The 26,463-nt window shown below is 37.3% G+C and overlaps 1 protein-coding gene and 1 long non-coding RNA gene across 2 annotated transcripts in view; one reads left to right on the top strand and one right to left on the bottom strand.

Annotated features, from left to right (window-relative positions):
• Positions 1 to 26,463, top strand: part of fbxo41 (F-box protein 41) — a 104,720-nt gene that overhangs the window by 59,767 nt on the left and 18,490 nt on the right. Inside the window, exons 5-6 of the mRNA XM_030145186.1 lie at positions 8,900 to 8,973; positions 19,690 to 20,078. Coding sequence (XP_030001046.1) covers positions 8,900 to 8,973; positions 19,690 to 20,078 — 463 coding nt within the window. The remainder of the gene's footprint in view (positions 1 to 8,899; positions 8,974 to 19,689; positions 20,079 to 26,463) is intronic.
• LOC115426926 (uncharacterized) lies at positions 4,544 to 24,751 on the bottom strand. The gene is made up of 3 exons (XR_003936405.1): positions 24,604 to 24,751; positions 6,705 to 6,714; positions 4,544 to 4,560 (listed from the first exon to the last, which is right to left on the bottom strand). It is a non-coding gene; the product is annotated as an uncharacterized LOC115426926 (long non-coding RNA).

The following is a 26,463-nucleotide window of genomic DNA, read 5'->3' as shown; positions in this document are numbered from 1 at the left end:
TAGAGGTAGAACTGTAGGCTATATTCTGATCAGCAAGTTTATTATTATGTAAAAACCTTCCTCAGGCTCCAAGAAGGTGAAACCAGGTGTTTGTTTGATGTACTTTTCCTCTCTACTTTACCTCATTATGTGCTGATAAAAATGTTTCAGCCGACAATCTCTGTTAAAAATGTCACTTATTCAAATTATTCTGAGATTGCACGGCGAAGAGGCGACCTGTTTCGCAGCACAGATCTGTTCGCTGCCATGGTAACCGCTCCTTATTCCTGTTCAAGGTTCCAACAAGATTTTGGATCAGATGTAACGTAGCATAGATCTGACTGAGACAAACGCACTGTTTCATTTTCACTCATTATTTAAGTGGTTCTCTGTAAAAATAGATAAATAAATAAATAAATACTCCTCTCAGATCATCTGTGTGGGCAAAGATATTGTTGGCATCCCCAGCTCATTCACATCATATAAAGCCATGCAGTAAATGTCTCATTAATCAGTGAAGTGGCCTGTTGTAAAGGTAATTGAATATTCTACATTCATCCAAAGCAAAATAAGGCTTAGGCCAGAGGTGATAAACACATGGCCCATGGACCAAAACCTGACCACCAGCACGTTCAATCCGGCCCGTGGGTTGAATTTGCAAAGTGCAAAAATTACACTCAAGATATTAACAATTAAAGTTATTTCACTTCATAAAGCTCAAATGGGCCAGACCAGTGAAATAATAGCACATAAACATATAAATAATAACCACTCCAAATTTGTCTTTCAGTGCAAAAAAGTTAAATTGCATGAAAATATCAAACTAAACTGAAGATATATGAACATCCTGAAATGTCTTAAGAAAAATAAGTTCAATTTTAATAATATTCTGCTTGTTATTAAATGTTTTGTGTCTTTGTGTTTCCACTATGATCACTGAGCTGAAATGCATATGTGGAAATGATAAACTGAGGGATAGTATTGTTAAAAGAAACATATTTTTCTTAAGAAATTGTTTTAAGAGGTCGTTTGTGGTTGTTCAGGTTATTCACATTTTTGTGAAAGGATGGTTTGTAAATATAAACATTTTGGTAATTTAATTATTGCATTATAACAAAGAAAAAAAAATTGGACTTGTCATTATTTCTACTTTTATTTATGCTATTACTTTACAGGTCCAGCCCACTTGGGACCAAAATGGGCTGCATGTGGCTCTGAACTAACAGGAGTTTGACACCCCTGGCTTTTATTTTTCCAACGTTAAAGAAGTACCGTACATACATAGTTCTACATCTAAGCTTTATTAATGAGCCTGCTCACCCATGTTTGACCTGTAAAGGAGCTACTTCATCTGTATTTAGACGTTCTTTCCGTATTTAAACATCACCCAGTCTCATGTCTCTGTGTTCATATATCATTGCAAGGCTGTGAATAATCAACATGACAAGTACAAGTTTGGAGTCACAGACCGGTTGGCACCTTGTTACACTGCTAAGGGAAGCCCAGAGATGTCACCCAACCACACATCTCTACAACCTCAATCTCCATCTCTGTATGTCATGGCACCATCAAGGTCAGCCTTATCTCCTAGGAGACAGGTTTTTAGAGGCACTGAGATATTTTCAGACTGACAGTAAGGGAGAGACAGGATGAGTGGATCGTTTCCTGTTCACTCTATGTTTCGGTCTAAGCTAAAGCTGATGGCTGTCTGTAGAGGAAGTGCAAGATAAAGGGACTGGGCGATAAGATAATTAATTCTAGCATATAATGTATATCACAATAATGCTATTTTCATATTTTATTATCATTATATAAATGTTTGTATTATCTTTAGAGTGTATTTGGTAGACAGTCTCACTTAAAACACCTCTAAACGGGTATATTTTGGTGTTGAACATAGATTATATTATTATTATAGCTTTCAACATTCTGTCTCTTGAAATGTTCTGTTGTTTGTTATGTGTTTGTCGTATTCTGACCAAATAAAAGTCCCACACTCAAATAGTTAATGGAACCACCTTTAGGCATTTGCCACAGCATCATCAATGCATCAATTAGCTTATTTAATATCACAGCATTTATTTGTGTCATGTTTTTGACACATAATGTCACTGAAGTGACAGACTAAACCAGCCCCAGATCATAACACTAACTCCCACAGGCTTGTACTGTACATGCTAGGCATGATGGGTAATAACTTCATCCACTTCTCTTCTCACCCTTGATGTATCCAACACTCTGGAAGAGGTTCAGTCTGGACTCATCAGACCACATGACCTTTATCTATTGAAACACAGTCCAATCTTAGAGCTCTCTATCAAACTGATGGATGTTTAAGAAATGAGAAACTACTGCATCAGTTATGGTTAACAATTTGTTGCAGCTGAAACATAAGAATAATAACTGTAGCAATTCTCCAGTGCAATGATTTAACTGTTTACTGTTTGAAGTCCAGGTTGACCAGTGTACACATTTGCTCAAATATCAGAAATGTAAAGTTGACACAATGCAGGAGCTGGAAGCATGTGCGACCCAAGAAAAGGAGGCCTTTTTTTTTTTTTTTTTTGAAGGGATACTATAGTTTAAGTAGTGAGTTACAAACAACCATCCTTTACATAGATTTTTTATTTTCTTTATTTTGATTTTAAAATAAAACAACAACAACAACAACAATAATAATAATAATAATAATAATAATAATATATTATAAAATGGTCTTGATCCATCTTGTTTCATCTTTTGTCATGATTGTCTTGGCCTGTCTTTTATATAATTTTTGACTCATCATTTATTCTTTTTGTTATAATTATCCATATTATAAAAGCCGAGTGGCCTCTGTGTGCGTGTGTGTGTCTCAGGATTCACATAAAATCCGGTAAGAGCTGAATGCTGCAATTTGGCATACTTATTTTTTTTTTGTCAAAGAACAGACAAGCAAAAACAAGAAGTTGATAGGGCCAATATTTTGGGAGATATTAGTGATTTTGGAATGTATTAGTCTTACAATCACGTTGCTATACCCAGAATGCTTTGGCGGTGACTGCTGGACAAATGTGGTACAGCATACATGAATACACAACAGCATAAAAACTACCACATCTTGAACCCGTGGATCCCCATGGGTCAATGAGCTGGTTTCTAATGTAACTTAAAAGCACAAAAAAGGCCTAACCCCTTTTTCAGTCAGGAAAAAAAAGCATTAAAACTGAAAAAGAATAAGTTTGATATTTATCATGATAATTATCGATCTCAAATGATGAAAATGTTTTGTCATAATACTTTTGAACTTTTCACCCATGTCTTTGCCCCTTTTTGAACAGCTTTAGACCATAAATACAGGAGGGAAATAAAGGAAAAGAGAAGGACCTCAGTCAAAGAATAACTTTTACAGTCCCTTCTCATGAATTCATTGTGTTTCACTGTTTTCTGTTACATCTGTGCCTTTTCGGCCTTTAGAGATAGGAGTCTTGTACACACAATGTTTGCCGTTTCCTTCCTGGTCCATTTTTACTGGCAAATAACCAAACTCAAGCGGTGACAGAGAGAGAGGAAAGGAGTGACTGGGTCTGTGATTGTGCAATTTTCCTTCAGTGGCACATTGCCCGTCTGGTACACACAGTTCCACCTGACACATATAGATATACAGACTAATGCAGGACTACCCAGCGTATACCTACATGCACAGACAGCTTTGAGTGGTGTATGAAAGAGTGACTGGGAGGATTTAGCCTCCAGGAAAAAGGAAAAAGCGAGAGTCACACTGCATAGCTGTAAGCAAAATATACAATATCACCCATGGATCTGGAGCAGAACAGCTTATACTGCATAAATGTAAAGGCTTTTTGCACTGATGTTGGTTCATCACATATTCCTTCCATCTGAGACTGATCAGAAAGAAATATCCGGATAAGTAAAACCCAGACACCAGGACATTTGGTTTAGATTTTCATAGTTCCTAGTGAATAATGTTTTAATATCCTGATCTTTAGCGTTATGTTATGCAGTATCATACCAAAAACCAAATGCCAAATACCAAAAAGGTACCTACAAGATTTTTCAAGATCCACTGACAAACATTTTTTTAAATTTATTTGAATGGTGATCCAAGTTGAGCCCTAGTTTCACACTGTTCAGATTGCAGACATTTCTAGCTCTTTTTCTAACACCAACATACAGATAACTTTGTCATTCAAAGGCATGAAGGCTCACAAAGCTCACAGTATTCATTCACATAAAACAGAAACCGCGCTTTTTGTGCAACCTGTAAAAAGCTAGTTTCTTCTTGTCTGTAACCTTTTTTATACTTTATTTAAAAGTCAGTCAGTGCTATTTATCATTTATTAGACTTTTCCTCAGTCCAACATGGTCATATTTAGCTAAAGTGAGATGCAGAACACAAACTACACAAACTAAGTGCCAAATGTCTGTATTTGAAGTAGGGATGCATTGATCCTATACTGGTATCAGATATTGGTCTGATACTGACCCAAACAGCCGGAGGTATCACTAACAGTAACTCCCATCCATGAGACCAGAGCTGCAGCTATCAATTATTTTTGTCATCATTATTATTATTATTTTCTTTGATTCGATTCAGTGAAAAAAAATAGTAATGTGAAACAGACGTGTGAAAGTGACAACTTGTCCTTTATTCCAGAACCAGATGAGACAACAACCACAAGAAGTATAAAAGTAAAAGGGTACATAAAAATATCTGTATAGAAATAACAACAGTATAAAAGATCGATCTATCTATCTATCTATCTATCTATCTATCTATCTATCTATCTATCTATCTATCTATCTATCTATCTATCTATCTATCTATCTATCTATCTATCTATCTATCTCATCTATCTCATCTATCTCATCTATCTATCTTCTATCTCATCTATCTTATCTATCTATCTATCTTCTATCTCATCTATCTATCTATCTATCTTCTATCTCATCTATCTACAATATGTGCACTGCAGTCTTCAACACATTTCTTCCATTTCTTGCTAACAATACAACTTAAAAAAGATAAATCCAAGTATTTGTAATGTTTGTGTGAAAGCTTGAAAGTTTAAAGGAGTAAGTGATGGTTCCAATGAAGAACATTGAACATATAGACATTTTCTGCCTTTTTGTCCTCGTCTCTTCTGAGCTACACTCCATTTTGTTTGTGTTGATCCTGGTGTCATGTGCATCACAATAAGTGTCCGTGTGAAACACAACAATGGAACCAATGTTTTAGCTGCAGTGAAATTAAGTAAACAAAGCTTTGATTTAGGAAAACTGCACTTGAATAATTTTTAAAATCGATTCAAGTCGATTAATCAATTAATTATTTCAGCTCTACATAGGACAGTCTATTCAGTTTAATTTTATGTTTATCTACATGACTACAACAATCTACACACTAAAAACTATAATATCCCATCTCATAAAATCTGCTAATCACCAACATTTATACCCCCGAAATGGAGTTTCAGGCATATACTGGTTATACCCTGAACGCCACCACCAGATCTGCCGCCAGATCCGCCACTGCCGGATATCCTTTGTGTGAACACGATAACTAGGACAGATCTGGTTGGATTTCTTCTCCCTTGATAACCAACATAGGGGACCCCTAGTGGAAGAACCTGATTGATTTCAGCTTCTCTATGAGTATTAAAAGTCATCCAAAGGGGGGCGCTTTAGTCGAAAATCAGTTTTTTGGACATAAATCAAGCAATAATAGGCTGATTGACATGAAATTTGCTTCATATTGATCGTCTTACAAATGTCCATTTTCAGGCTACCATGAAGAGTTTATATGGTGTCATTTTCATTCACTAGGTGGAGATTTTTGGGGAAAAATTGGTTCTCTGACCATTATTCTGCCACTATCGGGTTGATGTAGCTCAAATTGAGTTCATATCGATTGTACAATTATCTTTCTTCTTGCCACTACCTTGAGTTTACATGATGTCATATATTGACACCAGGTGTTTTTTACAAATGGTTGAGGGAGCAGAGGATCGGGGGGATTTTGGGGATATACCCTTTCTGTCGGTCCCCGACAGCATAAGCCTTGTTAAAATATGTATCTCATTAAATTACTTAAGTGTTCTGAGCCATAAAAATATATCTCTTCTTACAGTATCAACAAAGGGTCTGCTTTTTTGGAGATATTTGCTACATCTTTAATAGATTTTGACAGAATTCCTAAAGTCCCAAAGCAGGGAGTATATTTCTCTTGATCCTCTAAGGTAATAGAAACCTAGTTGAAAAGAATAAAGCTAAGCTATTGATTGTGCTGTTACAAACATGGGATTTATTTATACAGTAAAAACCTCCAGAGTCAATAGGGATGAGAAGAATGAGTGCTCAGGACTCGGGAAAACGGGGAAACTTAGGACGACAATTTTGCAAAAACAGCTGAGGCTAGTGTCTTCAGCTGCATAAACCTATGTGATCAGTGATGATCGTTCCATGATTTCATGCGGACTTCCTGTTTGTTTAATTTCTGTTAAGAGTCGTAGCAGCAGTCACACCATGCGATGGTCAAACTAAATTTCAGACACAGGCACTATAAAGACAACAACCATCACTGCATCGTTCTCGGTTCTGCAATGTGGGACCACTATTGATCCTACCATGTGGAAATTGCACAGTTGACAGCAGCAAATACAAAAGTAAAGTGCAGGGAAGACAGAAAACAGAAAATATACACTTGTAAAGAGAAGGAAAAAAACTGCTATTTATCTAAGTATTTATGTAAAATTAGTTATAAATTTAAATATATTTACATTGTGGTTGCACATGCAGATGGTGTGATATGAGGGGTGGGGGTTACTGAGAACAACTTATGAATTAAACACTGGTATTGGTTCATGTACAGATGTACAAGTTTACCTCTGGGATTAATAAAGTACTCTGATTCTGGTTCTGATTCTGATTTGCTACTAGTCATTGGATGAAAAAGTGAAAAAGTGAGATTGATGTATTCCTAATCTGAATATGGATTGTTATTATTTGCTCTCCATTACCCAAACATCCTAGAGCCCATATTAAAGGGGTCATATTTTGCTAAACCCACTTTTATTAGTCTTTGGTTCATTTATTTGTGTATTTGGACCCTAATAGTTCAAAAATTTGAATTTGAACCCTCCAGGTGCTGCAAATAGGGATGCACCAATCCGATACCAGTATTGGGCATCAGCTCCGATACTCAGTATGTGTACTCGTATTCGTACTCATAAAAGTAATCCGATACAAATGCACCGATACCACTTAGGGCTGTGTGACATTCACAGTTCAGTGCAGCAGGTACGCGGCGGTGGAATACTGTGTGGGGAGTGTGATTTTTAAAAATAAATGACGGTGATAAAAGCAACGCTGACTGCAAGTAACGTTAAAGACACAGATAGATACGGCCGCAGCGTTCTGTTCGTCCTCTGTGTACATTCCATCCGTTTTCCAGGGGCTGGCGGATGCGTACCCAGACAGAGAATACCAGCGGGAACTGTGGAGGTAGAGGATCTGTTCAAAGAGCCACTGTGTGAGTTAGAGAAAAACTACTGACAGATTTATGACAACTACCCAGGCCTGGGCCGAGGGTAAGGAGCAGTGCGGACCACTGCCGGCAGAAGTGAAAATGAAACTTATCGCTCATTTATCTTTTCCCCACCTCCTGAAGCTAAGCTTTTAAACCTGACTTGCGAAAACGCTGCAATATTAGTATCACATTAGTGTTACCTCTGTCGTCTCCATGTTTGTTATTACTGACTTTCTTCTTCTTCTTCTCAAAAAACTTTACTCTTCTTCGTGGTATTTGACCAGTATGGTTAATTAAGAGCGGTGCCCCCGGTGGATTAATTGACAAACGCGCATTCCAACACTTTAAATGTCAGTAGCAGCACCTTGTTACAGTCAGACTAATGACAATGACAATAAAGCACATTTACAAAAGGAACTAAGAACTGGAATGGGATTATTAAGCACTCGTATCGGTACTCGGTATCGGCAAGTACTCAAATACTCAAATGTAAGTACTCGTACTCGGTCTGGAAAAAAGTGGTATCGATGCATCCCTAGCTGCAAAACTATCTTTATTTTCATTTTGGCAAAAATCAAGTGGATTTCTACAACCTGTTTTAATTCCTTCTTAATTTATTGCATCTTTAACTAGTTACGTCACAACATTTGCACATATAAGGTCAAGACTTCCCACGAACATTTCTCCAAATACGCCATAATTGTTTAGCAGCAGCGGTTGTAGTAATAACTGAAAATATGTCCAAACTTCGAGCTGATTACCTAAAATGTTTAGTTGTTGGTTGAACGGGACAGAGCAACACAGCCAACAACCTGAAAGGGGTGGGGTGTGAAGTGGCTCATTTGCATTTAAAGGGCCAGCGCTCAAAATGACCTTTCTGGTGTCATTACTCAAAAATAAGGTTGAAGATGGACCTGTGGAGTTGAATTAATGAAGAATTCAGACCCAAGCAGAGGATTTACAGTTTATGTAGACTACAGGGAAATGATTTAACATGCATAATTCCGTTTAAAAAGGCAAATATTGCTGCATTAAATATATGCATTAATAAATAATCCTCCATGATGATAATGAAACAGGCTGCAGTTAGAGTTACTTTTGGTTGTTTTCTCTGTGTTTTTATCAACAAGCAATTATGTAAGTAACATAACGCTGAATAATCATGATAACAGTTTTATGCAAAAGATGCTGTGTTTTAACTCTAGGTGGATTGTGATAAGTTATCACATAAACAGACGTGTTTCTTTCATTAAAAATTACCCCATTTACATACACTACCCCCTGCTATTCCATCTGAGTAGAATGACACAGGTACATTTTACGTCTGCATTCTTTTCCTGACTGCATTGACTTTCTGTCCCGTCTAATCCACATGTTTGTGTCTCCCCTCAGAGAAACTCCAGCATCTCTGGGAGCACAAGGGGCATGTACCAAGTGTCAGACAGACGTTCCTCTCCAAGCACAGGGTAAGTCAGCACAATGCCTCTGTTCAATGTTCAATGAGGTTCTCACACCCTCACACGCTAATGCAGTCTTTCACCTGCAGTCAGGAACTTGTTTAAGTGGGTTTTTATATGATACAAGTACAATTTACACTGTATAAGACCCAGATTTTACTCACAAAAAGAGCTATAAAATTGAAAAAACACTTGCATAGAACCAGCAAATCATGTCTTTATTGAACGTCAAGCACTAAAGTTTACAGTTATGGTTGACTTTCTTCAATTCATGTACACAGCAATAAAGTAAAGATATAAAGAACGAGAAAGTAAATATCAACTAAGAGGTAATGGCCAAATATCACCGCATCACAACTAAAGGTGGAACAGCTCCCATGAAGAATGAAAAAAACATGGACACGAACAGGATATGAGATGACTTTTGTTGTTGAAAACTGGCCCATTTCCTCTTGGATTATATAAATATTTGTGGTTGTTTTATTTGTTTTGCTCTTGCTTTTTGGTCAAAACTGTTCTTGATTCTATGATGGAGATGGAGTTTTTATTTCCTTAACAATAACGTCTGTAGGAAAAACTGACGTAGGACTATTCGTAGGATATGATTGTCTTATGTGAATAATTTACTGGCATGCGTGCAGTTTTTGGTGGGTTTTTCTGGCCTATATATATATATATATATATATATATATATATATATATATATATATATATATATATATATATATATATATACAGGGTGGGGAAGCAAAATTTACAATGAACATTTAGTTGTTTTTTCTCAGCAGGCACTACGTCAATTGTTTTGAAACCAAACATATATTGATGTCATAATCATACCTAACACTATTATACATACCTTTTCAGAAACTTTTGCCCATATGAGTAATCAGGAAAGTCAGAGTGTGTGATTTGCTGAATGCACTCATCATACCAAAGGAGATTTCAAAAATAGTTGGAGTGTCCATGAAGACTGTTTATAATGTAAAGAAGAGAATGACTATGAGCAAAACTATTACAAGAAAGTCTGGAAGATACTATTAAAGAAGAATGGGAGAAGTTGTCACCGGAATATTTGAGGAACACTTGCGCAAGTTTCAGGAAGCGTGTGAAGGCAGTTATTGAGAAAGAAGGAGGACACATAGAATAAAAACATTTTCTATTATGTCAATTTTCTTGTGGCAAATAAATTCTCATGACTTTCAATAAACTAATTGGTCATACACTGTCTTTCAATCCCTGCCTCAAAATATTGTAAATTTTGCTTCCCCGCCCTGTATATATATATATGTTTATCATTTATCATGTCATTTTATTTTTAAAAAGTTGAAAAGACCCAGTGCTGTTTTTGTGACACTTCCAAAATAGTTTTTTTTCTCTCTATACTTGACTTTTCTTAAGCAACCTATCACCATTTATTATAATATTATCCTGTGTATTTTTAGTTTTTTCAGTGAAAATCATGTATTTTCCTTTATTTAATTCACTGATCATGTAGATTTTCATAAAAGCTCACAGCAAAGTTGAGGGCTAATGTATCAAAAACAGAGAAAACTGAAGAAAAAGGGATTTTTCACTAAAATCTATCAACTGAAACCAAGTGTCTCCATCCACTGTCATTTATCCAACTCCATGGATTTTATTGGTGAATCAATGTTGTAGAAGATGACGGTGTTTCCACGTTCACAACGAAGCCTCTGAACGTTCAAATGGGTCATATCTGATGACCATGAGAAGATGACAAACTGTATTTTACACCAGTTATTTACATGTATTGATAGGATTAGTGGATCAACAGGTATTTAACAGTTTGCATCAGTAGACGCTTGTGGTTGCTGGTGGCTGTTTGGGTCTTTATGGGTTAAAGTGAGGATTGTCTGAACTCTTTGCTGAACTCAAGATTTAGCGATAGATTAATTCAGACTCAGCTGTTTAGGGAGCTTTACAGTGCACTCAGTAGTTTTTCTGCCTTTTCATCTTGTATTGTCTGGTAATCTGGCTTTTTATTTGTAAAGAAAGCAGTTTTGTGGTTTGCTGGTCCAGCTGGAGATTTTGTGGCTCTCGGCTGTCAAATGAATTGAGTGGACCTCATCTTTCTTACCTATTGAGAGCTGCTGTAGTGAAACACAATCTGTCAGTTATGTGGAAACACAGCGGAGCCCCCTGGAGCCTCTGAGCCTTTAACCGCCCTCCACCACGCTCACTGCCCCCGGCCTTCAGGGCTACGTGTCAGTCCTGTGTAGAAATGTCTGCGAACACGGCAGTGGAGTTACAGTACCTCAGAGAAACAGTAGTAAAAACTGAAAAGACTACAGTGACAACCTTTTTTTTTTTAAATTTGTGTTTTATCCAATTCAGGAGGCTGAGTTTTTTTCACAGGGGATTTTGTCACTGCTTTACAATAAGAATACCTTTATAAATAGGTGCTTCTATGAAACTGAGTTCATTTTGGTACCTGGTACTTTGCCAGCTTTTTAGACCCAATAATAAAAGAGACATTTATACATATTTCCCCCAGGATGTACCTAATGATGACCTCAGATTAATACAAAAAAATTATACTCTTGCTCTGAGCCATCCCAAGATTAATGAAATTTGATAAAATGTTGGAGCCAAAAATAGGACCAAAATTGGGACAGGAAAAGCTACCTAGGTGTCAGTGCATTTGATCTGGAACGCATGGCTTGAAATGGTCTTATATACCACTATAAATAAAGACACTGTGTTAAATTTGATGATCGTAGTGGTTTTTCTAATCCAGACATGCAGGTTTTTCATGAATCGGTAATCTCATTCCAGGTTTCGTGTGTAACCCATCGTGTCCACTCATGTTAAATGCAATGTTGTGCAAGATACTTGGACACTGTAGTGAGCTAAGCAACCAGTTACTCTGCCATGAAAGAAGCTTCACTATTACTACAAGAAGCTTTACTATTTATCAATAGCAGTCAATGTGGCATCTATGTATATATGTCTATGGTGCAGACAGGGGACTCACTAAAAGCCAGGTGTTTCACCCAGGGGGCGGGGCTCTACGTCCTGCATCACCACATCGTGCACATCACAGACAGTGCACTTTTGAGTTTATCTGATTGGTTTTGATGTGTGGAAGAAAATGATTTATCTAAGGTGAAATATGAACAAGGATGCATTGTCAACTTCAGATTTAGGTATTTTAGTTAAATAAATGTTCAACAAATAACTGAAACACCATGTTTTCCTCATGTTGAATTCATTTACATTCATGCGGTCTGCGTCTGTGGCCAGTAGGGGAGAGTGGGGTAAATTGTGCCAGTTTTTACTCAGGGTGACCTTAAAGTGAGGCCATGACAGTAATGCCTCCAAACGTAAGTATGTACATAGATTTCAGGATGTGGTGCAGAGGGAGAATACTCTAGGGTAAATTGTGCCAGTGATTATTGAAGTAAAACAGAACATTTTGATCTCATTAACTGTAATGCTATGTAAAACAAGATAAATTCAATACAAAAATTATTCCTTTAAAGTTTATTTAAATATCGTCATCCTATTAAACTATTGGCATAAGTCATATTTTCTAGTTTTTGGGAAAACACAAACAACTGATATATACAATATATGGTACTTGTGAATCATTTCAGGCAAAAAGGCTTTGGCAATAGATGAATAGTGACATACATAGAACGCTGTCTGTTAATTAGGTAATATATAAGAGGCCACTTAAAAAAAGAATAAAACTCAGTCCCTTCGCTACAAGTAGTGATGCTACTGCCCAACATTGGGGTAGAGTATGTATCAGATGATGACAACTGGCTAAAATGCTGATGAGACGACAACAGAAACTAGCACATGCAAAAAAGGCGAGATGAAAAAAAAACAAAAATAAGAGCAAGAAGAAACAGAAGACTGCTTTAGACAGTATTTTCATAGATGAAAAGTCATGCACAAAATTGATGTTTTTTTGTTTCAAGTTGAAAAGAACATTTATAGAGTTTATAACCTAATTGATAACCTAAATATGAACTATATATAATATGAGCTAATTTTACATTGTATCATATAATACAGTTTGTCTGCTGAAGTCCATTAATATGTAATATTAGAGTCAGATGATGTATGTTGATTTCTTTGCTTTTATTTGAAAGTAAAATGCAAAGAAAGGAAACATTATGGGAAAGGTAAGTGTGGAACTGAACTAGGGACGGGTGTTTTAATACAGTAGATCCAGTTTAAGTCAAGTAGTCGTGAGGACACTGTTGATTCATGCCCTGTACCCAAACTGAAAGAATAATAAGTAAGACTTTACACAATTTTTCAGACTTAGCACATGCAACACCTAACTGAAAACAGTGTCATAAACATTTGAAAAGGGGGGAAAAAAAGTAAGTAAGTAGAAAGTAAGTGAAGCAAACATACAACAGCAATATACAAGTATAGGGCACTCTGATCAAAAAATAAAAGTCCTTTATTACCTTTAGGGACATCATTGTACCACTTAGTCTTTGTCTGGGGATGTCCTGACATGGTAAAATAGGCTCTGACTTTTTTCAGGCTGTCTTACTTTGGCAACACTTACTTTCTGAACATTGATGATTAATTTTTTCATGCATTCAGTTTGGAGGAGCTCCTGACTGCTATGTACAGATTTCCATGCAAGATAAGATAAGAGAAGATAAGATGAGATGAGATAAGATAAGATAAGATAAGATAAGATAAGATAAGATAAGATATTCCTTTATTAGTCCCACAAGGGGAAATTCCAGATTTACAGCAGCAAGAGTGGAGCACAAACAAAGCACACAAGAGCAAAAAAGAACAAAATCAAAAATAAAGACAAATTAAAAAAGCTATAAATACTATTGACAGCTGTGGACATGCTGTACATGCCACAGGTTGGATAGAGGAGATAGGGCAGATACTCATACGGACACCTATATACACATATCTACACACATAATTATATGTATAGACATGTGTACAGATGAGTACGATTTTTTTGCACAGAATTGTTTGGAGCAGTTTCTGTTGTTTCAGTTTCTGAAACACCGTCTACTATTTCATTTCTTCCACAAACATTAGTTCCACATCTCAGTGAAGTGAAACATAAATCCTCTCCCACTCCAAGTTAAGTTGAGTCTTAAAAAAAACATGTCAACGGGGCTTATTATTAATCAGCTAATCCATTATTTGCCTGTGTCCCTAAACTGAACTGAACCAAACGTGAATCTGCCAGATATGTCGTGTTGTCTCTTTAATATTCACATCCTCCTCCATAGAATATAAAGAGCCCGTACGTAGGTGCATTTGCAGCGTTAGAACAGATCCCATCGCAGGCTGAGGCTCGTTCAGCAGCAGTGAGGTGCAGGTTGGACGTCTCTCTGCATGAGGTGTGAGTGAAGTATTTCTGGGTCCTCTGCTGGAGATTTCAGGCACATGGACATGCCCTGGTACTATGACTAACACAGCTGCCATCCCATCAGTTGGTATGTGAATGTGTTTCCTAACGTGACGTCACAGAGGATCTGTCAGGCCTTCCCCACTGAATCACTGCATGACACACAACCCTTGGTGCCTTCTGTCAGGGCTTATTAAAAGCTTTTAATTGGAGATCACATCAAAGTGTAGGAAAAGTACACAACTGTGTTCATCATGTGTTTATAATCACCTAATATATGCATCATTTAGTAGTCGACATGCACTAGACGCACTAAATAATACTATGTCAGGGTTCCTGTGGGGTTGTAAAAAGTCTTAAAAGTCTTGAATTTACAAATCTGTATTTAATAACCTATAAAAGTCTTTAAAAGGTATTACATTTGATACAGTAGGTCTTAAATTATGTTCCATAAACTGCAATAAATGTGTCTGGGAAATGTGCAAACTGCAGAAGAAGTAACGTTAGTCTACTCAGTTCTACACGTTCCAACCCAACAATTTATTTTTAAATAAGGAAACAATTGTTGCTAACTTTACCCCAGTGAGAAATGACATGGAATGGTGGGAATCAAGGTGTTGGATTAAATACATACATTTTTCTAAATTCTAGGAGACACAAATTTTTGCCAGTATGGCTGTAAAATAGGCATTAAATTCTGTTCTAAGTAGTCTTAAAAAGGTCTTAAAAGCTTTAGATCTAACTTGTAGAAATCTGTAGGAACCCTGGATATGAGCCAATCAGAAATACAATAGTCACCCATCCAAACTCTTTATTTCATAAAAATATGTGAATATCGGCTTATGGCCCTCAAATGCAAATTAATGATCCTTCCACATACACAACAGTTTGAGTGTGGGCATAAAATCTCTTCAATGTGGGGTGCGAGATGTTTTCCTTGAGCCTTTTTTACTGTATTGCTTAAAATCCCCTTCACACCCCGATTACAACAAATTAATTAAATACTCTAACACAAAAATTAAAAAAAAAAAATGTAGCCACCTGTGGAACGGACAGGACTGAAAAAACACCATCCAATCATTTTAAGCGCCCAATTGAAAGGATTGAACGGTGATGTGTCTGTCAAACTCAACTGCCATTTGTCCCTCCCCCCTCTGTGCATACTCCTCTTTGTGCATGAATCCTGCGTTCTCAGAGGCTTGGAGCACTGGTACTGGAAACGAAGCCAGAACCAGAGCTTGGCTGTATTAGTTATATTAGGAGGGAAAGTTCACCAGCAAACTGTTTGGTCACAAACATAAATCACGAGGGAATGTAACATTAATTCAGATAGGTATGAACTGGGGCTGTTCTGTAAGAGCGGGGGTGTTGGAGGAGACTGAATGAGGTATGCATGGATCGGAGCCGGGGCTGCCAGGACTGGGGCCACTGGAGCCGCCGGGGCTGCTGGGGCCGCCAGTGCTGCCAGGGCTGGGGTTATTGGAGCCGCCAGGGCCACTAGAGCTGGGCCAAATTGTTGCTGTGCAGCGCTCGTGTACCCTCGAGAACAAGCATTGCGCGTGCCAGTACTCTGGAGGCGTGGCTTCAGGGGGATGTCTGAAGAAAGGGGTTTGGACTTTTGAATTGAGTATTTTCAAAATGTAGCTTGCTCGAACTGTTTTTCTATAATCTCATACCCCACCTTTAATTTTCAACATAAAGAAAACGCAGACAAAAAATTAAGTTCATAGTGCTTGCAACCAACCTTACCCTTCAACAATTCAGCAACTACAGTTCCCTACCTGTGATGGTATTCACTCAATGGGCAAATGTATTGAACCACATCACACCTACAACTTACAGAACTTCCCAGTTCTACTGATCTGAAAAATTACTGTTACAAAAACACTTGTGCCAGTTGTCAATAATTATCACACTAAAAGTTGAACTGATATTTCTGTGAAGTTGATTTTTCTTCCAGACTGACAGTTGAAGAAACCAGATGGTTACTTGTAGTTTAAAATGAGTATTTATGAGTCGGAATACAGTTGGAATAATTTTTGTTTCCAGACATATTCCTTTTTTTTTTATTCCTATTGATACGCATCCTCTCACATCCCCTGGAACATTTAAAAGAAATGGAATAAAAGAAAATGATGATGTTGAAGTGAAATTACAAGCTCATTCTGAAATAGTAGATGGCAGTGTAAACAAAATTAGCACTAATGGTCCATATACACCCCTGCTGTATATGGACAAAACAGGCCTCACATCTAATGCATCTACGAAATACAGAAGATAATAGTACAATAAATGATGATAAATCACTTAAGAAAAGTCAAATGTAGAGAAAAATATAAATTTTGGAAGTGCCAAAAAAGTAGCACTGGATCTTTTCAACCTTTTTAAAATAAAATGACATGATAAATGATTTTTTTTTTTTTTTTTTAATTATATATGGGCCAGAAAAACCCACCATCAACTGCATGAGTGTGCCAGTAAATTATTCATGTAAGACAATAATATCCTACTAATAGTCCTAAAAGAGAAAAATTCATTAGGGAACTGTCACAAAAGTACCACTGGGTCTTTATGGGTTAATGTTTATACAGCAGGAAAAGCCAGTAGCAGTGAGATGATGTAGGAAGAAGTGCATCCACTGATTATTAATGTGTTTTATATTTAGTATCTGTCATTACTTTCTTCCTGAACACATACTTAGATCATTAATTAGCAGTTGCTGCTCACGAGCTGCTTGTGATGGAGATGACTTCGTATCATTACGCCTTTCACATGGTGCTTTGCTTTTAATTTAATGTCAACAGAACATTAAAATACTGCTGTAGTTTTTATTAACTTTACAACCTTCCAATTAGTCTGTAGTGAGCCTCGGTGTTGTCATGGTCCCAGGTTAGTCCGTTGAAATGCTTCCTATCTTTTGTGCATACTTCTCACTTTACTGCACAGACGGGAGTCAACCTGCATCTCATTTTTATTTGCGAAGTGTTTTATGCAGATTCATGTACTCGTTTTTATTATGCTGAGAGAAAGACTGAGCACTGAGACTGAAGAAGCAGGGAGAATAAGAAGAATGTCCCAGTTTTTGTGAGGCTCATATTTGTAACTGCTCATTACTTGTGTTGGCTGAGAGGTTATTTTAGTACCATTACAGTGTGTATGTACAATAGCTGCCCTCATTCTACTATTAATCCTCTGAAATGCCACTGTTCCTTGCCAGTACCTATTTGTGATTCATTTTAGTTTGGGAAGTGGCTCAGGGCATTATCTTCCAAGCAAATGAAATATCAACACAGATATTTGCTCACTGGATTTTACACAACGCAGAAGAACTTTTCACTGAAGCAAAGAGTCAGGTGCAACAATATCACCTGGCTTGAACATTTGTGGATTTGTATGTGAAAGCTTTAGAGGGTTTATGTCTTAATATGACCATTTACAAATGAATAAAGTGAACTATAACAACAGAAGGCACTTGCATATTTATCAAAACGTTAATGGGGCAGTAATGGTGTAGAAGGTTGGCTGATGTGCCTTTGAGCAAGGCACTAACTCCCCATTTGCTCCCTGGGTGCCTGACATGGCAGCCCACTGCTCCTAGTTTGCAGTGTGTGGTGGTGTGCTGGGTTAAGACTGGGTTAATTTAATTCTTCTTCTGAAGTAGATGGAAACGTATAAAAAAAAACCCCACACTTGATCTGGTAGTATGTGATGAGAAAAATCAAGTATTTATAAAGAAAGAGGACTAAATAAAGGTAGAGTAGGTCTGATTGGTTCCCAGAAATATAATCAATGGTTGCAAAACATGAACAATATGTTTCGATCCAGTTTTGCTTTCCTGTATTAAACAAGTGCTGCCAGGCACAACAAACCCCACCTCTCACGCATATTTCACCCATTGTAAGTAAATGGAAAGATTTAAAACAATTCATAAAAATTTGAACTTTGACCTACTGTTCCCAAAAAGTAATGATCCATTCTGGGTCACTGGCAATCTATAAAGTCAATTTGGTATGAATTCAACCAATAGTTTTGCTCCTATAGACGTGAATTTTTGCCCATTATAAGTAACTGGAAACAAAAAAGATTTTAAAAATTCATAAAAAATTTTAACTTTGACCTACTTTTCCCAAAATGTAATGAGAGCCATTCTGGGTCACTGGCAATCTATAAACCAAATTTGGTATGAATTCAACCAATAGTTTTGCTGCAAACAAACAAACAAACCAAACCATAAACAATACCTCCCCTTTGGGGGGCAGGGTAATAAACACCAATATTTTGCAAAAACTCTCCATATACAATGGATGGATAAAGGATAAGAAGTCTGATGTTTTGAGAAACTAAAAGAATATAAACTTTGAAAAAAGTTCTGATTTTGTCTCAGAAATGTCTTCATTGAATGAAGAAATAATGTTGCAACAAGTAACTTTAAAAACAGTACAACTCTTGTTAAACTAAGTCTTTGGGCTGATTCACACAGGACTAGACCTACCTGTGGGCCTCTGGTAATTTGTAGTAACTCCAGTGGTCATCAGTGATCTTAATCTTGTCTGAATCTGTTACAATATGTTGTAAATTGTAACATAAAAAATAATTTTAAAAAACACCTATCCTAGCTCAGTGAACGTAAACAACTGAGATAATATTAGTCTGGTGTAAACTGAAATTTCTGTGATTTAGTGCATTTTACAGCATGACTTGTTTCTGGCCCACATGTTTTAATCCTGGTGGAGAATATAGGCTGATGATACAGGAGAGTTTTAAAGGGGTTTTAGATGGAAATTCAGGGGGCTCATGATGAGATATAGCGTGGATATTGACTAAAAGAGCAAAGTTAAACCCTTCAGAAAAGTGACATCTCAAAAGATGATGAGATGAATAACATACATGACAGCGACAGTAAGGAACATTTTTCTATCTCTGAACAGGCTCAATAGTTATCTGTGAGTCGTGAGCCTTGACATCAGATCCATGGAATAATGTCAGTACATTTGAGGAAAAATCTGACTTTGCTTACCCTGTGCACTGTGCTGCATGGAACATAGACATGGGGGTTAATTTCCAGGTCACAGAGGTCAAGTTGTATTAAAACTATGCTAATAGTATTAAATATGAACAGCAGCTACTGGACATAGACAGAAATATTGTAGAAAAATTTAAATGAGTTGATAAATTACATTAAAGATTTGTAACATAACATGTATTTTAATTTTCTCCTAAAATTGATGTAGAAGTTTGTATCATTTTTGTACTGTTAGATTCTGTTGTGTGATAATAAACAAACAGAATTCATTCAGTCATAATTGTTAACGTATGTCACTAATTATTCCGTTCCTCTATTTCTGCTGCAGTGCATCAGGGCGGATCAAGTCTGTGTCCCAGGGGTCTGGGGGTTACGACAGTGACAGCGTTGAGATGCATCCAATGGAGGACTGTCCCGAGGCTCAGTACTATCACATGCAGTGCAGACTGGGAGAGGGGGGATACGAGCGCTCCCCTGGCTGCGGCGGCGGTGGATCAAGGAACTGGGGTCTTCGTAAGCAAGCTATTCAGAATTGGCAGCGACGGCCATACAGGAACAGTACTGAAGGGGAGGAGGGGGACGTGTCGGACGTGGGCTCTCGGACCACTGAGTCCGAGGTGGAAATGTGGGAGCAAGAGAGGAGAGCTGTGGCTGAAGTTCAGCAGTCTGCCGCACCCTATCCTCACCATGGCAGAGCCGCGTACCACCCAAACTCAGGTGAGGTCAGACCCGAGCGCCTCTACTCACTGTATCAGACACACTCCTGCAGATTCTGATCTAACATCCAGCACAGAATTAAGGCCTTGAAACGTCTCTGAGAAATGACGTGGCTGTGTGGATGTATGTCAGGCTGATTTGTAGGAGCCTCGTTTCTGACCAAAGCTCTCTGTACAAACTGACAACGGTTCAGTCAAAACCATACTGTATACCACAGGTGACAAACATGCGGCCCGCGGGCCAAATCCAGCCCGCCAAAGGATCCAATCTGACCCATGGGATGAATTTGTGAAATTCAAAAATTACATTGAAGATATTAACAATCAAGGATGTTAAAATAGTTTTAGTTCAGGTTCCACATACAGACTAATATGATCTAAAGTGGGTCGGACCAGTAAAGTACTATCATAATAACCCATAAATAATGGCAATTCTTAATTTTCTCTTCATTTTAGTATAAAAAAGTGAAATTACATGAAAATGTGTACATTTATAAACTGTCCTTTCAAAAAAATTGGCAATAACCTGAACAAATATGAACAACCAGAAATGTCTTAAGAGAAGAAAGTGCAATTTTAACAATGTTCTGCCTGTTATTAAATGTTTTGTGTATTTGTAGATCCACTGTGATCTGTAAGTTGCAATGTACGTGTGTAAATGGTAAACAGAGGCATAATACTGTTAAAATTGCACTTATATTTCTTAAGACATTTCAGGTTGTTCATGTTATTCACATTTTTAATGAAGCTTTGTAGACGTAACATTATTATAATGTAATTTTACTTTTTTCCACTGTTATTATTTTACTGGTCCAGCCCACTTCAGGTCACATTGTGGCCCCTGAACTAAAATGAATTTGGCACCCCTGCTGTTTAGGGACAAAACAGGCCTCTCATCTACTGCAGTGTGTAGCACAGGGGTGTAAACATTTCCTGAAAAATGACTTAAACTCACCACATTTACAAACATTGAATAACAGAATACAAATATTATTATTCAGCTTTTCCCCTCTCTAAATCAAATATACATAGTGTTGTAATTAGGATGTACTGTGTAAGTCTAAAATATTTGGTGAAAAACTCATGTTTTTAATGAATTATTGTGGGGAATAATGGGATTTGTGATAACATAAATTAACAGTATTATTTGGCTACTTGCTTGTTATCAAGAAAAATGAACAGACTGAATTTTAACTAGCTGTAAAAAAAATCTAAAACAAGAAAAAAAATTACCATGTGTTTGCATGATGTAATAGCTTTCACTTTGCATGTTTTACACAGTACCTCTCAGCTCAGTGAAACCGAATCCAAAATATCATCATATACCATCACTTTTCCCATCAGTTGAGTGTTATTGTCAACACACATCACACACACATCTGCCTAAACTAAGACTAAGAGGTCATGTCATCTTCATTATGTGATGATAATCAAACTGCCCACAAACAGAGTGTAGGATGACATGTTCACACATATACATTTTTATGAAATTCATTTGCAGCCTTTTGCTGTTATAACGGCACCAGCTGACATCCCAGTTGTGATTAGATTAATGGTGCAGCTCGACTGTAAAACCCAGCGGATTTATGATCCACACCCAGAAGACTGGTTGTCATGGAGATGGCTTATTTGTTATCATGTGAAGGACATGAAATGTGTCAGCATCTGAAAGGAATAGAAGTGGCTCTCGGTCAAACCCAACATTTGATCTGAAATGTGCAGGTTATGTTTTTTGTTGTTGATGTTGTTGTTTTTGGTGTATGCGTAGCAGGGTAGATAAGGTCAATACATCTAACTCTTTAAAGCAATTGTGGTCCACAGAAGTGTTAAACTGTCAGAATGCGTGTTGTATAAGCAGGAGTGATATGGTTTATTTGACTGTACTGATTCTCAAAAACACCTGATCTTACTGATTTTTAATTAATAGTTTGCATCCAGCAGAATCACTTCGTTTTGTCCTTAAGTCTCCAGAACACTAGGTAACAGTGTTTTAAAGGGGTCATATTTTGCTAAACCCACTTTTATTAGTCTTTGGTACATTTATTTGTGTATTTAGACCCTAACAGTTCATAAAGTTTGAATTTGAACCCTCCAGGTGCTGCAAAGCTATCTTTATATTCCTTCCGGCAAAAATGGAGTGGATTTCTACAACCTGTTTCAATTCTTGCTTAATTTGTTACATTTTATAACTAGTTACATCTCGATATTTGCACATATAAGGTCAAGACTTCTGACGAATATTTCTCTGAGTACGCCATAATTGTTTGTCAGCAGCAGCGGGTGTAGTAAAAACTGAGAATATGTCCAAACTTCGAGCTAATTACCTAAAATGTTCAGTTGTTGGTTGTATTAAGGAACACGAGTGGCTGAACGGGACAGAGCAGCACACAACCTGGAGGGGATGGGGTGTGAAGTGGCTCATGTGCATTTAAAAGGCCAGCGCTCAAAATGACCTTTCTGGTGTCATTACTCAGAAATAGGGTTGAAGCTGGACCTGTGGAGTTGAATTAATGAAGAATTCAGACCCAAACATAGCATTTACAGTTTATGTAGACCACAGGGAAATGTTTTAAAATGAATAATTCCATTTAAAAAAGCAAAACATCACTCCTTTAATTTATCCTCAGCCATTTAACTGTAAACACGATCACATTTTTCTACTGATGGTGATACTGTGATCTTTATTCTATGTAGACACTAAAGATATTGAGACTTAAGATGAAAGGTTGCAATCTGGTTGGTTTACCTGTTGATGAAAACATTCCAGATAACCTGTAGTTTAAGATTAAGCTTCAGTCATGTGTATCGCTGTGAGCCAATCGTATCAGTCCCTGATGCCACCAAACACTCCTACTATTAATGACAGTCATGTGGTACAGCGGTGGATTTCCTACCTGTGATGGGAGAGATCACTGACATTGAATTTGGTTATTTTCATACTTGGTTTAGAAAGAAGAAAAGCGATATTAAAAAAATGTGTTTGGTTCATGGTTTTTCTAGATTGCTGGGAGAAGGAAAAAAACTGAGTGAAGGTCAAGAACTTGAATAAATTGTATTTAATGATCCACTATCTTTATACCAAGACAATTTTTCTGGATGATTAATCGCTACCACTTAAGGTTTTTTTTAGTTAATTTGATGTGAAGGTTCCCCCTTATTTATTAATTACTTTCAGTTCAGTGTTCATTTATTTAGGTGTGTATTATTTAAACTATTCCTTTCATTTTTATTAAAGTGAAATATAGTCCATTTCAGACATGCATAATATAGTTTCAGTTTGGGCTGGGTGATATGGAAAAAAATCATATCACGATATACTTTTTTTTTTCATATCAGATGATATCAATATGTATCACGATATAAATCGGATCACTATTTTTGTCAAGCCTAAATTTTCTGTTACTCATAAGTTCGTTGTGAAGACATCAGAAGGTTATTTTTCATTTAAATGGGATTTATTTTCTGTCAGAGGTTGAACATGACAGATGTGCTGAAGAATATAATACAACTGTTTCAGATACATAAAACAGGTACATATATTTAAAACTAAACTAAAAATCTGACCAGCAGGTAAAAGCTTTCAAGTTTTAAAAGAGAACACAAACAAAACAGACCATCTTCGTCAAACAATGCCGAGGGTATGTACGTGGGGGTGCGTTCCTTAACTGCTGTAACTGGCGTAACCCGAAAATGAAACTTAACACGCTTTGAACATCCAACTCCGGGCTTCTATACCGCATCCTACTTTTCAGTAGCCTGGTTAACTGAATTCTCGGTCAGATTTTCTCCCAAGGGAACACTCATTATCTCCTTCTGCTGCCCAAACGTTAGCGCAGTGGTTTCCAACCTTTTCTGGCTCGTGACCCCATTTTAACATCACAAATTTCTGGCGACCCCATCCACTCAAAAGTGAGACTTTTTTTTTTTTGCTAAAATTAATTTGTTTTTGACCATGTAATAGTTTGCTATACTATGTTGCAAATAAATGTTAATTTTAGATGACCTTTAGTCAATATAATGTATATTATTATGGACGGAGGCAGAAAAGCCAGGTGTAGATTACTGCACAAAGTGAGAATTTTATTTTCCTTGGTCAGGATATGTACAGTCAGTCCAGCTTTTATTTACAAGGCTGACACTTAATACTGAACGAACAATAACTCAAACTATGAATTATGAAAGAGCTGCAGCATCTGAAACCGACCACAATGAACATTTGAAAGATAAACAGTACCACAGTGCTTCAGTTTCAGCTTCACAGTTTGTCATTTTATGTATTGTGATTGTCTCTCTCAAGTCCCCCTATATCTTTTATTAGTATTTTTTTATTTATTTTTTTATTTTCATCAATTACTAGAAATTTCAGGTGACCCCATTTGAACTGCAGGCGACCCCACATGGGGTCCTGACCCCAGGATTGAAAATCACTGCTCTAGTGTGTGTATTGTGGCTGCCCTTGCGCCTGTTCCATGTACCTCAACCTAACTTGCTGTGGCTCTAGCGTGATTGGTTCTGTGCGGTGGTACTTAATTATGATTGGCTGTTCTTTTGTCTGTCAAAACATGGACGAATGAATTCTATCGCAATTGTATCAAGCATGTCTCGTATTTCTATCGCGGAAAAGTTATTTCGTGATATATGTCGTTATTGTTTTATCACCCAGCCCTATTTTCAGTGTTTCATCCACGTTTAGTTGAGAGTATCGCTACATATAGTTTTGCAACCTCGATATTGTGCTATTTCATCTCTAGATTCTTTCCAATATATGGCCTGAGTAAATTGTGTAAACAAAGTCACATATTAGTCCTCCTCTATCTCTCTCTGTGTCTTAAGGAGGAATTATTTTTATTTAGAAGAGCACTGTTTGCTTGTTATTTCATCTCAGCTTCTCCTCGTGGATTTGTACTTTCATAAGGGAGCCAAGTTAGAATACCAGTTTAAGCCACACAGTTTTTTCAGATCTTTCACAGATTGTACGTCTCTCTTCCTGCAATGTCCCATTCTGCCAAGATCCTTAAACTCACTGCTGCTGCCTTCCATTTCCCTCCACCTGCTGTTAGGCTTGTTCATGCAGCATGTACTATGAGGACCCATGCAGTCTGGGAAGGAGCAAAACTGGGCCAAAGCCCTATGACATATTTGTATGAACCGCAGTGATTGCCCCGTTATCTAAAAGTTTTTTTTTCTTCATGTAACACACAACATGTTACTGGCATTCCTCAGCTCTGACGTCATTCTCCTTATTGGGAGATTCTCTGCCAAGTTCGATCAGATGGTATGTATCTACAGGCACAGTCTTTTTCGCAGCATGTAACACACAGCTCTGCTTTTTTAGTTCATCTGGCAGTCTTGAGCGTAGGTGGTGTGTGTGAGAGAAGAGGAGAAAATGAAAAAGAGGAAGAGAGAGTGTAAGCAATGGTTCATAGCCCTGATGGTTTCAAGCGGACACCTTCCAAGGCCAGAGATGAAGTGACTCATCTAGGAGCAATCTCGCTGAGAGGAATAAGCTAGGCTTGGATTGGATGTATGGTATCAGCCAATATAAAGCAATAGACAGACTAAAAAGATGAAAAGAAGTAAGGCATTTATATAATCTTTTTTTAGTGACTCGTTGAAGGTTGGCGCCACCATGTGACAGAGTGTCTGTTTAATGCTGCTTAAGAGGCATCTACTTTTATATCCTCTTTAGAAATTCACTTTAGAAAATTGGAGGAAAGGAGGAAATATAGACCATCTCTCTAAACATGTTCTATACTTGCAATTTGTGAGAGTTAAGTAAAAAATTATCAAATATGCAGCCTGTAATTTTAACATTTTTAATCCTTAATGAATTTCAATAAGGACTTTATATTACAAGAGTCAGACTGCCAGTGTTGTGTGAAATTATTATGAAACCTAAAGCTTCAATGAGTCATTGATGAGTAACTGATGGATGATTTAACCCCCTGAGACCCAGGCGCTTGTTTGGGATGCATTTTTTCATTTTGCCTAGCTACTTGGGATCAGGTGGACCTGATAAATATAAAAATAGGACCAATGGCCCTGTAGCTTACTGGCCATATTAAAAGCTTTGGGAAATGTATCCAGATGCCATTTATTATCACCTAGATCAGGCATGTCCAAAGTCCGGCCCGGGGGCCAATCACGGCCCGCGGTCAGATTTTATACGGCCCACAGCTTCGGTTTTATATTATATTATTTATGGCCCACTTGGACTGTTGAACCGAGTACATGAATCATAAAAGGTTCAAAATGCAGTTTCTCCTTTCACCTCATGGTGGCAGCACCACTCTAACTCTATCTGGCTCTGTGACCTTGCCGTGAACCCTTTTCGCTAATTTCTAACCATGGTGCCTGTAAATAAAAAACGAAAGTTGACAGTGAGG

Source organism: Sphaeramia orbicularis, chromosome 1, assembly GCF_902148855.1.
Source record: "Sphaeramia orbicularis chromosome 1, fSphaOr1.1, whole genome shotgun sequence".
NCBI classification, from domain to species: Eukaryota; Metazoa; Chordata; class Actinopteri; order Kurtiformes; family Apogonidae; genus Sphaeramia; species Sphaeramia orbicularis.
This window is presented reverse-complemented; position numbering and strand designations above follow the sequence as displayed.